Below are 15,106 nucleotides of genomic sequence, written 5' to 3'. Positions count from 1 at the left end.
CCAAGATTCTCTGCCCCGCTCTTTCCAGCCTGCCCGACCCAGTTTGGGCAGTTTGGGCCCAGACCCAGACCCAGACCAAGTTCCGGAACCACCCAGTTTCAAGAGACGCATCGGTCTCCTTCGGACGTCTGACGTCCGCAAAGGTCGCACCCCGCCGAGATATCTGGGCTCTAGAACCTTCCATTCCCCTCTAGAAGCGAACCCGAAGCGAACGCGAAGCGATCCGTTCCGGCTTCGTATCTCGTCGAGGTCGACCGCTAGAGCTTGGCGACGCGCTCGTTTTTCTCTCTTCTATCTCCTCAATAATCCCCCTCAAAATTAAGCTTATTTTGTTCCTCACTTATCGGGCTTCTTTTGGTTGGTATCACTTGATTCATTTTCCTGTTTTTTTTTTTTTTTATACAATCAAGACAAAGAATGAAAGGGCAATTACCGGATTATTTTTTGTGCATTTTCTTTGATATTTTGATTCATTTTTGAGTCTCGGTGATATGGTCTTTGGTTTAGCGAGGTATTGGATTCCCTGTTGTATTATAGGAATAAAAGGTGGAGTCAGAAGGGCGCATTATCAAATTTCAAGCTGGGAATTTGTAAAACTTACTGTTATAATCAAGAATCTTTGGTACAGGAAGTGTGATGCCTGATTACATTCTTGGAGGCGATGCTATTAATGTCTTAGTGATAATCTTTGCTTCATGACTCCCACACTTATCGCTCATTTGACCTCTCATGCTAACGATCTTTTCATTTCTTGTTTGAAGATGACATGAGCTGATTCTAGAGATTCAACAGCTTTTGACGCAACTATGAGAATTCTTATTATTCTATTCTTGCACTTGAATTATTGATTTTAGTTTCAGGAAGGATGAATTTGACATTTACCTCATTTGTATGGTAAATGTTGGCACTATGATAAACAATGCTACCTTTTCCGACCTTTTTCAGTGAATCCTATAATAGCTGTACTATGAGGATAAAGAATTTTTGTTTGGAATTTCTTGAATTTGCCAGTGAGGAGGTCATCTATTTTGCATTTTGTACAACTAATACATACCCATGCATCCATTTTCCTTATTTACGGGAGCTAAGGCTCTACTGACTATTGCTCTGGAGTAATAGGGTTGATGATGGCTTTATCGCAATTGAATCTTATAATAGTATTCCATATCAGCACATGAGCGTATGAAATAATTTTAACTTTTAACTTTTGCAGTTATAACTGGCTTGGCTCTCTTAATACCAGCTGCCCATCATGTTTAAGAAGCCAGTGGAGGCAAAATCAATGCAACGGTTGTCAGGAGCAGACAAGAAGAAGCTTAGAAGAACAACCAAGGAAAGGTTCCCACAAGCCTCGGATGCTGACATTGATGCTATACTTCCTCTGAAGGTAATAACTTTTAATGAATTGACCTATGATCTTACAGAAAACTATAATCAATATATGTTTATCAGACTTAATACAATTAGTACTGAAAGCTAAATGGCATTCTGTTACGCGAGTGGACATTTCTCAGAGCATACGTTCATATGTATTCATGAACAGTAAATGAATGGAAAAACCCCATGCGATGGTATAGTCTCAAAGGGCAAATCTGGATATACTCCATAAATTCATGACCTTATACCACGGTCATGGTCATGATGGGTAAATGTGCAAAAGCGTGTAAAATCTCAAGACTTAAATATTATAATCTTAAGATTTTATACAAGATACTTAAGAACCCATGGTTGAAGCACAAGTGTTGGTTGTGCTAGGCCAAACTGACACATGACCTAGTTTAGCATAACACTTATTTAACCATTTTTAGCCTTTGGCTTAAAATGGTGTATGTATATTTATTATTATTTTTTAGTCTTAGAATGGTGTGGTATGTGGGCTAGCATGGCATGGCATGGCACGGCACATACCATGCTGGTGGGTGACTGCATGGGCATTGGCATCAATCCTTAAAACCTTGAATTGGAGTTGTATCCATTGAAGCATGTGAAATCCCATGACATGATTATGATGCATGAAGATAAATATGGTGAAGTGTGTACAACCTTGTTGGTAGCAGGCGAAATCACCAGAATGCTTATTTTACATTGATGACAGAATGAGCCCTAAATTTGGGAAAACCTCATGATGTGATCATTATTTATTGATATTGGAAATGCATCAAATGTTATCATGTTGGCAAATCCGCATTTAAGCGTGCTATGTTTTGTAAATAATGTTGTTTAATTGGAACAATTGGTGCCGAGAAATTTATATCTATAGCATAAATGTTGCAACACATTCAATATTTTCAATGACAGCTGTGTTGGCCCCCGGCTGCCTAGATGGTATGCATAGGTGGGGTCACCTAGACACCTGCCTTAATATCTTGTATCATGTGCTGGTATTGAGGATGAAATCTATTTGTAAATAAGTATTGGATGAGGTCAAGATGATAGTTCTCACTGATTTACTTCAACTTATTTGATATGTTATGTTCCATGCAATGTTCCTTGGACACTCGACACCTGAATCTGACATGTAATCATCTAAATATTGGACATGGGGACACATCTCTACTTTATACATGCATGCGTAAGTATGTTTCAACATAGACATATAATGAATAATGAGCTTGACCTATGATTCTTAAGCTTATAAAATTTGAGACAAAGGTTGTTAATTCTTATGCTAGAGTTTTTTTTTTTTTATTTTTTATAAAACTTTCATATGGAAGTGCCAAAAGTAGACACATAATGATGATGGCATCGAAATTTGATAATATGAAGTGTCAAGGAATATTATGAAGCATCCCAAGTGTCCAAATGTTTGACATGTCAAACAATCCAAAATTTAGAGTGTCCAAATAACATTGGTTCCATTTGTTGGATTATAACTATCATTATATTTTTCTTTATATTCATTATTTATTCTTAATTTATTATTTTCTAGCTGCCTTGACCTCTGGTAGATGGTTATTGCTAATAAATGAGTGAGAGTAATGCTCGTCATGTATTGCTCGTAATACATTATGAGAATTAGCTGCTTCATATTAGGCATGAAGTTACTCATAGCCAGCTGCTGGCATGCCAAGGCATATGCACTATCATAAGTTCCATATTTGGGCATAATTTAGTGATGTTAAAATTTTTTAATTTCAGAAAAATCTATTAAATTCAGGAAAGTTGGGTAAATTTGGAAAATTAAATTAACGATAAGTATAAAAAGGATAAAACATTAAAACTTTTAGTATTTTCATAATTACTTTATATTAACTAAACCCAAGGAATATGTGGAAGATGTAAAAGAAATTTCTTCTTCTTCTTCTTCTTCTAAATACGATGTAGAAGATTTTTTTAAAAAAAAAAATACATGAGGAAGCCAAAATGCTTATTCTAGCGGAGGGAAGTGAAAATTGACTCTGATTATTCTAGTTTAGAAAGCTTTGGTGGTGTCCATGGATCTTTTGATTTTACTCTCCCCAAGTTTGAACGAAACCCAAGTCGTCTATTCCCTTCTTTCTCCCCTTCTCTCCCAATCAATGTTTTTTCTTTTCCAGTTGCTTATCTCACATGGTTTCTAGCATGCTCAAGATCGTGACCTCACCTCAAGATAAACATGAACTCTCATGTTTTATTCGCGAATTCAGCGAATCCTACAAATTATTTATGGCCCGTTCATGCATCTTTGGATAGTTTGCAGAATAGTTCACGTGGCTTTTATATGACAAATAATTCATGAGTTTTTTTAAAAAATCACCAAATATTGCAGCTACGCTCATATAGTTACAATATTAGCATAATTACAGTATTTGGCAAATGTGGCTATTCCCATATGTAGAATCATGATATGATGCTCATGCAAACTAATCATTCAAGCACATGCTTTGAAATTTGAGCATCTAACATTTTTGTTGAAGGTGTAATGCATTATATATGTTGAGTGTAATTGCTTGATGGAACTTAAATATTGAGTTATTGGCTAAAGTTACCATGAAGGAAAAAATTCACTGATGTGTGAGTAGCATCACAATGCATATGTTGGATTTGTAGTTAGGTTGGCTCTTAACTAATCCATGGGAGGAAACTCTCAGATCCTAGGAAGCCTTTATGGATCATATTAAGATAGCGTCATGCCCTGAAGGCTGGCAAGAAGTCTAATGATTTATTTGGCTCAACACAAGTGGGACATGTAGGGAACTATGGCCACAAGGCCAAATATTAAGTATCTGATGTTCTGAACCCAATTTAACACTAATTTGGCTGATCAATCCGTATCAGGAAATATTGCAAAATAATTATTGTGATGTAATAGGATACTAGTGCAAGATTTCCACCAAACTATTATGGCATCGGAGATAGCTAGGGTATACACGGACCGTCTAGATTTGTGTATGTATGACTGAGAAAGATTCATGAACTTGGTCATTAATTTGGATTTTCTCAAACCCAAGAATGATAAATTTTTTTCTGTATATTGATGCCTAGGCTTAATGACAACAGATATGATATGTCAATGAACTTTATTCAACACTTTGTATATATTATATGATTGCTCATGGCTATGAGTACCTGACCATATCATGTGCATATGTATTAAGCAATTTGGCTGGCCATCTTCATGAGTTAGTGTTGTTCCATATAAATTTCACTTTTACATAATCTCAGCCTAATTCCTTGTAACTCCTGATCTTGAGGGGCAGCTTTCTAGTGAGGAGCAATCATGTGGGTGGGACCAGATATATAAGTTGATGTAATCATGGTACCAGATATTGTGAACTGATCTTTGAGTTTAATGCCAACTCTGATGTAGATTATCTGTAACTGTGGCTTTGGCTGCATCATTTGGAAATTATATTCTCACATGAGAATAATCTGTGAACGTTTCTTGCAAGTTTCTATCACTGTTTTTTCACTGTTTTTTCAGCCTTCTTTATACAATCCATTAATTTGATTCAATACTATTGTCTTCTCATATAAAAAATGTAAAGATAGAGGACGGAAGGGATGCTACATGATGGCTGATCACTTCTAGATACATAGGAACTGGAAAATCATGGCAAAGAGACCATCATATCTGCTAAGAAGCTTGTTTTCTCCTAGTGAGCTGACCATGAATCCTTGATCATGAGAATGTGCTTATTGAAGTCTAATCATTGAAAGTTGAAACCTAAAACATCAGAGAGTTTTAACAATCAAAAGGTGCGGTTCTTCTAAGGGTATCAAATATGCCTTCAGATGTGCAAATGGAATGAGAGATTAGTTATTTATGAAGGGGATGTTCCCAAGGGTTTGTTAAATGTCTAGCAAACACTGCAGGGTCGCAATTCTGTTGGCATTTGTAGGAAATGATTTTATTCCATGGTAGTGATTTTTTCCCTATGATGGATACTTCTTATCATTCACCACTATTGCCTATCTGCAACACCAAATAAAAGTTGGCCTTGCATTTCTGGGAAGTACTGATTGATGTCTGCATGCATTGTCATTTTTTATTTGGGAGTTATATAGAACCATGTTTCTCGATCATTTCTGGGCATCAGGTGTGTCACTTATCTAATTTGCAATAAATATTTCTTGGCATTTGTGACAATAGTTAATTTCCTGGTTAATATATTTTTACTCTGTATCATGATACTTTCAGATTAAATGTGTATTGAAATGCGTGGATTGTTTTTTAATAGTTAAACCACTTGATCCCTGCTATATATTTTATGCTTTATTGGTTGAATTGCTCATTTTCATATATTATATGACTTTCAGTTAATAGATTCTAATTTATTACCAGCAACTGTTCAATTGAATCCATTTTGACATGCACTGCCTGTTATGATGCATTGTCCTCATTTTCGATTTGCAGATGGACATGGGTTGGAGTGTAGATTCTCTGTTGTTTAATAGCATTATAAGTATCTATTTATGAAAATATTATATTATTTTCTGCTTGAGGAATATATCTGTTTCTTTTGAGATTCTATAGCACGACTTTTTATATCAGGTTAGGTGAGCCCGTCCTTTTCAAAAGTATACCGTGTAAATTTTTTGATGCTTTTGGATGCGGCTTTTAGTTGCTTATTTTAATTCATAGATTCTTATATGGTAAAACAATCTTTTTTATTCCTTATACCATAATATATGTTTTAGGCTGAGATAACAGTAGCTAAGTACCCAAATCGCGTGCATGTGTACGGTGTAGAAGGAAGCTTTCCAATTCTTTTTGATATTGATGGGCGAGGCACTGAGATATTTCCCACAGGTTAGTGTATTCTGCCATTTTTCTGCTTGCACATTTTTCCTTCTGCTATTAATTACTCCGTCCTTTATATTTGAGTTACTTCCATATGTTTTTGCCCTACTAGGCGTGCCATTTGTCATCATAATTGTCTTCTCTAAGAAGCAGATAAAATTTAGCATGTTGCAGCAAGTCTTGTCCATTAGTATGAAATGGTCCAGAAGTCTATAATTTCCTATCCAGTTTTTTGGCTCTTTGTTTCAAATGCAGTGACAGAATTTTTGTGGTTGTGCATTACAGTCCAAAAGTCTGCTTTTTTCCTGCAATTTTTCTTGCTCTCTCTCTCTCTCTCTCTCTCTACAGGACTATTAGTTGCAACATACAAAAAAAGGTGAATGGTTGGATCGGGTTGGCTTTGATCATGAGGAAAAACCACCTCAAAAGTTCCCTGACTGGATCAAGGAGGGATTGACCCTAACTCCCCACTGTTTGATTCACTTTAGGTTGGGTCTAGACTCTAGACTTCCTATATCCCAATTTATTTATCTAGCATACACTATTTTATTTATGATCTGTTCGACCAAACAATATCTAATAAGAAAAGGCTGCAGTACCAGCCTAAGTCAGAATACATGGTTTTGATTTAGGCTTTTAAGCATCACATCTTTCATCTAGATACAAGCCAACATTGTTGATATCAGTGTTTTAAAACGGTTGACCCATCTTGAATCACTTTGGTGGCTGGGCAATGGTTTCTGATTCAACTATGGTCACACCATGGTTTGACTGGGCTATCATCTTTCCAAATCCCAATGTATAAGCAAATTGTCCCCAAATTCCCTTCTCAACTCTCTCCCAACACCTCAAGCTTACTCTATCAAATCTAGGATCTTCTTCATCTCCCAGACTCTAGAATGGAGCCATCCTCGCCAATCTATCTACTCCTCCTGATCCCTCTGTTGGGTCTTTTGCTTTCTTGGGTCAATCTAAAAGAGAAGAAGAGGGAATGGTGGAGCAGAGCTCTGAGCAACAACATCGACCTTCGGCATCCTCATCCCTAGATTTCTCTTTCTCTCTCTCTCAATGATGATGATGTTCTTTTCTCCTTTCCATGTGACCTCGACATTTTAAATCTGTTTATACGAGAACAGTCGCCCCCCCCCCCCCAACAACAAAACCCTCAAAAAAAAGAAGAAGAAAAGCCATGGCATGGAGACTGGAGAGAGAGGAAGGGGAAAGAGACAGGGAAGACTAGGGTATGGATAAGGTTTCAGTCTTTCTTGCAGCTAGCTGCGAGTTTTAGCTTGATCTGGCCAACAACGGCCTATGGTTGATAGGTCTAATGGGCGGACTGGTCTATCCTTAAGTTTTGAAATAGGTATCTGTATACGTATGTTAAAATTTTCTCTGACAGATTGAGATTGCATTTGGTGAGCTCAAAATGCAAGCAATTAGTTTTTTCTTCCTTTCCTCTCTAATTGTAAGGAAAGAAAATAATTAACCTTTATCTCTAAAACCAAGGATATAGCCAGTCTTGCCATATGATAAGTACGTCTCAGATAGTTACTAGCTTGATATGAGGATTACATATAGATGCTGGATGGCCACCACCACACATGGGGTGTTGTAGCTCCTGGTTTACATTGGTAACTATTGATTGTTATCATCCCATATTGTAGCACCTGCAGCTATGTGCTATGATGTATGCTAGTATGGATTCGCTTGTGGTTGGGCTAGTTGTAAATACAACCAAACTTGCATGAATTTAAACATATCACTGAGGTATTTGGTTTTTTACTCTCCTCTCAAGTTTCTGAATTTCTTGGAGTATTTTTTTTTTCTTTTTCTGTATATACTAAATCATATTTATTTTAATTTGTATGTTTATGTTTTTAATATACTAGTGTCTTCTACATGCGATGCATATGATAGAATATATAATTTTTGTGATTTATTAATTATAGAAATATTCAGGGGAGTAAGAAGGTTATAATTTTTTGGGAGATAAAGAAATGGACTAATGGCTCTTAGACTTCTGCTTCTTTAATTTTATAGTATCAAAAAAATATATTTATTGGGAGTCATATTTATTTGTTCTCCCTCCCTCTCTCTCTCTCTATTAATTACATTATCATTTCATTGAAGACATTATTGATTGTTCCCTTTCAATTACAAGGTCCCGCCATAAAGGACATTCAAGTTACAAAGAAAAGTCTAGGTACAAAAGCTTCTTCCTTATATCGTGGCTTATGTGTTTAGGCTATGTTTATCCACGAGCTTTAAGATAAAAATTACATTTGATGGGGTGGATAAATAGTTTGTGTTTTGAAGACCTGCTCATGGAGTAACTATTGAGAATAGTCAAGACACAAGAAATGAGCATAGATACCTTCTATAGCTTAACATTCTATTTTTGTATCTTTCAGCAATACGGCGTTTGTTCCTGCACTAGCGTGCATGTTTTGCCAACAACCTTTTTGCTAACCTGAACAGCATGATCTGCAATATTTATCTTTAGCAAAAACATGGAATAGGTGCCCATGTACAGGTTTTTTTAATAAGGTTTTGTCAAGTTCTATTTCAATGACAATATGGACAATATGATTCTGTTGAAGTGGGGTTGCCTGTACTGCATATTATTCTGATGGCATTTCATCTTGTCCTAACCTTGCTTGATTGTTTATGAGGTTATTGATTGATTTCTAACTATTCATTTGGCTCTTTAGAGACTTGTAAATTGGTTTTCTTTAACTTAATTACCTTAAGGAAACATCATCTCGAGCTTGCAGTTTATGCGCTCTGGAAGGTTCCTGAACTTTTACCTGCATTTCTGCTCAAGGGGGGTGAGGTATCTCGCTATGTCATTGGAGGTGCTGATTTGATGTTCCCGGGTATTAGCATACCTCCAGAAGGGCTGCCTCCATTCTTAGCTGGGCAGCCATGGGCAGTGAAAGTCCCAGGCAACCCAGCACCAATTGCAGTATGTGTTTCAACTGCTTCTTCCATCCAGTTAGTTGCCATATAGAAATGCTGGCATGCATCTTACATAACCACTATCCAATTTTTACAGGTTGGAACCACCACTATGAGTAGTGCAGAAGCCTTAAAAGCTGGTTTGCGGGGCAAGGCTTTGCGAATAACACATTGTTATCATGATTCATTGTGGCAAGTATAGTGGCCTGAAGGACTAGATGCTTTTCTTAAATCTTTGAGACTTTGATAGTACTGGATTTAACATATATTTTACTAAATTTTCACAGGGAATCAGTTGAAGGTCACTATGTTCCAAATGCAGGATTTTTGGAAGATGTTGTCGTTGAAGATCCTGCATTGTTTTCAGTTTCTCAGTTATCTGATGCTTCTGGAGATGCTTCAAGCAGCTTACATGGTGACAAAGTCATAGAAAAAGGAGAAGCAGATTCAGATATGCATACTGAAAAAGATGTTGATGCTCCACAGGATGTTGATATTAGCAATGAAACCTGTGAAGAAGTGGTTGCTGCTGATATGAGTGGGTTAAAGGTATCAGATAATGTACGTGCTGAAGAATCAAACAATGAGAAGGAACAGCAGACTATATCCAGTGAAGAAGTAGATTTTCTTTTGGACAAATGCCTTTTGCAAGCATTGCACACAAGTGTAAAAGATAAAGACCTTCCCATGCCTGGTAGCACATTATGGTACTCCACATGGAACTCACTTTTCTTCCCCTTTCCAACATAAACTTGTTTTAAATTTATTGAATCTTGACTCATGGTTGGTGAGTTAGATGATGCCTACTAAATAGGTTTTCATTATTGTTATTATTAGCTTGGTTCTTTTCGATCATGCTCGAGTCCTGCCCATATTGCCTACTACATTATGGATGTTGTTGTTGGGCTGTGGACTTATTCTTGAGCAATGTTGGTTATATAACAGACAAGAACAGCTGAATGCAGATGTCTCATCTTCATTTATTTGAAATATAAGCGTTCTTACTAATAGAAAATTGAGAATAGTTTCACAAATTTCTAATTATTTCTGTAGGAAATAGCTAAATTAAGATGCTCAACATTGTTTACGCAGTTGAGAGGATGTTATGATTTAATGTGGCTGTGCATATCATACTTCTTTGTTGGGCTCATCAAACCCATCTTTATGGGAATCCCAATAAATCTTGCTTCCCCACTGTTTGAAGTATAATTATTACCATTTGGTCTGATTATTTTCATTAGTATCCTGTGTTTTGCTTTTCTTCACATCCTTTTCTCAAGTCTCTTATAATGCTTACAACTCCTATATGCTTATGATGTGTAGGTCAAACCATATACTGCCCTGTAGGCCTCCAGGCATCACTTTGGACATTAAAAAGTCATCTCATAAAAAACTATCAAAGTGGTTACTAGCTAAATCTTCTGCTGGGCTGGTAAGCATAACTATAAACTCATACTGGATATTCTGAAAAGAAACTTTGGAAATATACAGTATGGCATGTTCTTCTTTTGATTAGTTTTGGACAGCATGGTAGGGTATGAATATCATTCATTCATACCTAAATTTATTTAGCAAACAATGAAATTTGTGTTTTATTGAGTTATTGCAGTTTCGAGGTTTTTTTTTTTGATGTGTGAAAAGAAGCATCTCAAGAGTCCTTTATTGTATAAAATATTATCAATTTATATTTCTGTCCGCGATTAGGGTAAAATCTTATTATGCTATGTATGTTTTACTTTTTTCTAGGCAATAGATTCTCACACAGCCAGAGGGTATTAAGGAAAGTTTATCATCGCTACATAGCTTGCTGGCTATGTCTAGGGTTGCTAGAATGACTCTCTCTTTCTCTGTAGATAATTTGGGAAAGCTCCTTTTTTTGGTTACCTAATTCAACCTGTCCGAGTCACATACCAGGCTAACCTATCACTAATAATGGAGGAGAAAACATGTCTGCAACACTTTCCAAGCAAAGACTATAACCAACATTCCTTTAAGAGATATGGTTGTGCATGTTGATGGCGTGCTTTGGCTATCCAAAAGGGTATCATGGTAATGAATTACTGGAGGAAGTAATATTGTATGTATCAACCCTAAACCCTAAACCCTAAATCCTAAACCCTAAACCCTAAACCCTCTCTTTGTTTCTTTACATATATAACAAAACTGCATGCATGTGTAGAGTGGGTGCGTACTTAAATTTGTCAGGCATTTGAACCATCTTAAGCAAAGACTACAGGATCTATAATTTTCTAATACTTTATTTAACGTTAGTTGCATAAACTTGACAGATATCAGCAAAGGAGGATAAATATAAGAAAGAGGTCATGTTACTTGCTGTTAACCATGCTCACCAAGACTACATGTCCTTCAGACCAGAAAAGCAAGTAGTAGAGACTGCTGATCAGAGGTATGATTCCTCAGTTGGTGAAGTGCGGCATGCTAAACAGCAACTTGAGGTAGCTGAAATTTATAAGCCAAGTACGCACGTCAAACCCATATTCACATCACTTGGAGCTGACGCCGGGAAATATTACAGTGCATCAGAGGCATCTGAGATTGTCTTCAGGTTAGCTGCCATAAATTCATTGTTTTATTTGTGGGAGTATTTGGTTAATCAGGATTTCAATGAAAGCCTCATAATTTTCTTTCATATGTCACAAATCATCACAAGTTAGAAGGTTTATTGTTGGACTTCACCTTTTCTTCTTATATTTCCATTTGTATGCTATATTGCTGATTTTGGAAACTTCACTTTGTTTATGTCAAAATTTTTGCCGGCTATTCAGTTATGTGGAGAAAGAAAATTTGGTCAAGCCATCGGATAAGGCAACGGTAGTTCTGGATGCTATACTATGTGATGCTCTCTTCAAAGGGACCATCAAGAAGGGCTCAACTTACCCAACAGAGATCCATAAGAAAGACTTAGGAGTGACATTTCTAAACCGGCTGCAAGCCCACCATAGGGTGTCCAGAGGAAATGATGTTGCTGTGCGTAAGGGTGCAATTAGGTCCATTCAAATTATGACTGAACGACGTCAGGGAAACAAGAAAGTGACAAGAGTCTCAGGGCTAGAGTCTTTCTTAATGGATGCTGAATTATTAGCATCTGAGCTTCAAAAGAAATTTGCTTGCAGTACATCTGTGGCAGAGCTTCCAGGTATGACATCTTATTGATTTTACATAAGATCTTCTCCGCTCTTGTTTGCTCTTGATGAATTGTGTCATTTATATTTTTCGCGCTATCAACTGAGGTCTATATTTTTGGAAGGTTGTTTTGTATCAGCCAACTGATTGCAATGAACTAAAGGTTGTGCTGGTGTTAGGGTCTCCGATGCTCTTTGTGGGTTAGGTGCATGTCTTTTTTTCTGCTTCCATTATCCAAGACTCTACTTGCAGACCATACCTAAATGTCTTGCCAATGCCCATGGCTAATGTGGCGTATGGTTTCTTAAAGCTAAGCTAAAGGGTCTGCATAACATAGAGATGATGTTTTGGATGCCCATTTGCGCCATGTCTGTCATATGTTGGCTCCTATTTTGTCAGCTAGTTGCTTAGGAGAACGATTTGATGAATGGAGTAAACATAAGTATAGTTACCTCTGCAATGATCCAGCTGGAGATCCCAGCCCTAGCATAACACGGATACCTGACTATTTATGCCAGTCTTTCTTTCATATAAATCTGATACTTTCCCATGCTACTGTTGTATGACATATTATTGATGCTAGGACAGCTAAACCTCCTAGATTTTCCAACCATTGTGAGATAGTTATCTTCTAATCAAAAAAAGGAGATGGTTATCTTGTTTGTGGTCAAAATTGGTCAGAGTGTTGTTTCATTCAAATCAGTTCTGTTCTCAGGTGAAACAGAGTTCCTATCTAATATTAGGCAAGATGGTAACATTTCAATCCCTCAAACCAAAAAATCTGAAATGTTAATAGTCAATACACCAAGATAAAAGTGGTTGAGCAACATTTTGCTTTTGGTCGTAGTACTTTATGACATTTGACTTGCAATTATATTTGAACATCTGCAGAGAAAAGATAGTTATGCACATTGATATTGCATTTTGTTTCTTTTTTTTTTTTGAAGAGCAACTTGTCTGTTCCATTTTGTAAGGTGGTTGTTTCTTCGATTAGGGCTTGTTCTGCTTGGTAAGCTGTATTCAAATATGCCTTCTTCAATGCACTGCATAGACTCAAAGAAACCTAATGCTAAAACCCATGTTCATAAAATGCTATGGAAATTTAATACACGCCCAAGTATTTAGTCAGAATGCCTAGGCAGCGAGGTGGATCAGCTAGGGTTCAAAATTATATGTAGATTTTGACTTTGTAATGGTTTATACTTACTGTAGATATACTTAGGGCCTGTTTTGGAAGTTGCTTCCAGATCACTTCCCAAACGCATCCTTAATGGTTCTTTCTGGATCTTTTATATGGTGTTCGGAAGCAGAAATAGAGAACTAAACATACATTCTGCATACAATTTTTGATGCCATGATTAATTATACAGCTAAATCACCCTGAATATTAAAAAAAGATTTTTTTTCTTTTTTCTTATAATTATTATAAGTTACTATTTATGATAATTCTCTATGATTTGATAAGTTGGAAAACCTAACAACTTCTGTATCTTGTTTATTTATGATGACTTTTCATCATACTGATATAACATAGTGGCTCTCTTGTAGGAATTGTTACCTAGATGGTCCGGCCACCTAAACATCTGCCGATATGAATCCATACGGATGCTTGAATATTATTCATTTGCATACACCTTGGGGAGGTGTGGAACCACATGCCCATCACAATTACCTAAGTTGACTGCCTATGTGCGTAGTTTGCCCTAACCAATTTGCCAAATGACCCTTGTTGTTCATGATTTTCCCCTCGTGGTAGTGATCTCAGTATTTTCTAGCATGCTTTGGCATTAATTGATGATGTATGAAACTTGTCCTGACGACAGGTCAAGTAGGATGATAAATAGTCAGATAGTGTCGAACTAATACTTAATGCATATAATTATGACAATGTATAGCGTCGAACTAATAGTTGATGCATCTAATTTCAACCACATACCTTAAGAGTACAGAGTACAACAGAAGTACAAGAAAGAGTCAATGGAACACAGTTTTTGTTTTGAGTGAAGACATTAGTTACTGATAGTATTGAACTATCCAAGAATGAGTGCTGCTGGCTGCTTGCTAGATACCATGTTCTAGTATCTCTCTGTGCCCCTGATTACTTCTCTATATTCTGCATAATGCCTTATCTCCAAATTTTTATTGAGAAAATCAGCATTGCTGCATCAATGTACATTTTTCTCACTGCTTCACTCCTGGGCCACAGTTGCTTAAGAATGACAACTTCCATAATGAATTTCAGGTAAGAAAGGGCAGCATGAGGTGCTGGTTCAAGGTGGAGTGATCGATGACCTTGCAAAACATCTTGTTGACCACCATGGCATACCAAAGAGGTACATTGAGGTGCTCGACAAAACCAAGAAATAAGAGGCAGGAAGCCTAGTCTTGAACTAAATATAACAAGTAAAGCCAGGAGACCCCAGGGCTCCTTTTTTCAATAGTAGAGCAGTTTAGGGAGTTTTTTTTTTACAAGGAAAAGATATGATACCTGTGTCCTCTCGAAGCATATAATAAATTAGTGGAACTTGTATTACCGATTGGGAGTTCATTTCAAACTGAACACCAGTGTAATGTTGCAGCTGCTTTGAATATGTTAAATTCCTGTTTTATTGTATAATGAATTGTGCAGCTCTGTTAGCTCTCAAGTTTCCGACGGTTGGATGAATGACATCGGTGATGGCCACATTGGTGATGGCCTTCTTATGCCGATAACCTGCATTTTCCTTTGGACTTCAAGCTACTAATGTGATGGCACTTTGGACTGCACTTGCTGATGGGCAC

The 15,106-nt window shown here is 36.8% G+C and overlaps 1 protein-coding gene across 3 annotated transcripts; it reads left to right on the top strand.

The window, feature by feature from the left end:
• Positions 1 to 178: 178 nt before the first annotated feature.
• LOC103711076 (eukaryotic translation initiation factor 2D) lies at positions 179 to 14,970 on the top strand. Of its 3 annotated transcripts, XM_008797066.3 has the most exons (10): positions 180 to 357; positions 1,214 to 1,387; positions 6,121 to 6,232; positions 8,998 to 9,188; positions 9,279 to 9,373; positions 9,469 to 9,888; positions 10,505 to 10,613; positions 11,470 to 11,747; positions 11,968 to 12,338; positions 14,568 to 14,970. In XM_008797066.3, the coding sequence occupies exons 2-10, from the start codon at positions 1,253 to 1,255 to the stop codon at positions 14,690 to 14,692; spliced, it is 1,836 nt and encodes a 611-aa protein (XP_008795288.1). In that variant the 5' UTR covers positions 180 to 357; positions 1,214 to 1,252; the 3' UTR covers positions 14,693 to 14,970. The 3 variants fall into 3 exon arrangements, with proteins under 3 accessions (XP_038986733.1, XP_008795288.1, XP_008795291.1); XM_039130805.1 differs by lacking the exon at positions 6,121 to 6,232 and having other exon boundaries at positions 179 to 357; positions 9,048 to 9,188; XM_008797069.4 differs by lacking the exon at positions 180 to 357 and having other exon boundaries at positions 1,222 to 1,387; positions 9,048 to 9,188.
• Positions 14,971 to 15,106: the final 136 nt, after the last annotated feature.

This window comes from Phoenix dactylifera, chromosome 10 (assembly GCF_009389715.1).
Source record: "Phoenix dactylifera cultivar Barhee BC4 chromosome 10, palm_55x_up_171113_PBpolish2nd_filt_p, whole genome shotgun sequence".
NCBI lineage: Eukaryota > Viridiplantae > Streptophyta > Magnoliopsida > Arecales > Arecaceae > Phoenix > Phoenix dactylifera.
This window is presented reverse-complemented; position numbering and strand designations above follow the sequence as displayed.

Coding starts and splice junctions, on each gene's coding strand:
- LOC103711076 (XM_008797066.3), top strand. CDS start 1,253: ATGTTTAAGAAGCCAGTGGAGGCAAAATCAATGCAACGGTTGTCAGGA. Junction 6,233..8,997: donor CACTGAGATATTTCCCACAG/GTTAGTGTATTC, acceptor TCGAGCTTGCAG/TTTATGCGCTCTGGAAGGTT. Junction 9,374..9,468: donor TGTTATCATGATTCATTGTG/GCAAGTATAGTG, acceptor AAATTTTCACAG/GGAATCAGTTGAAGGTCACT.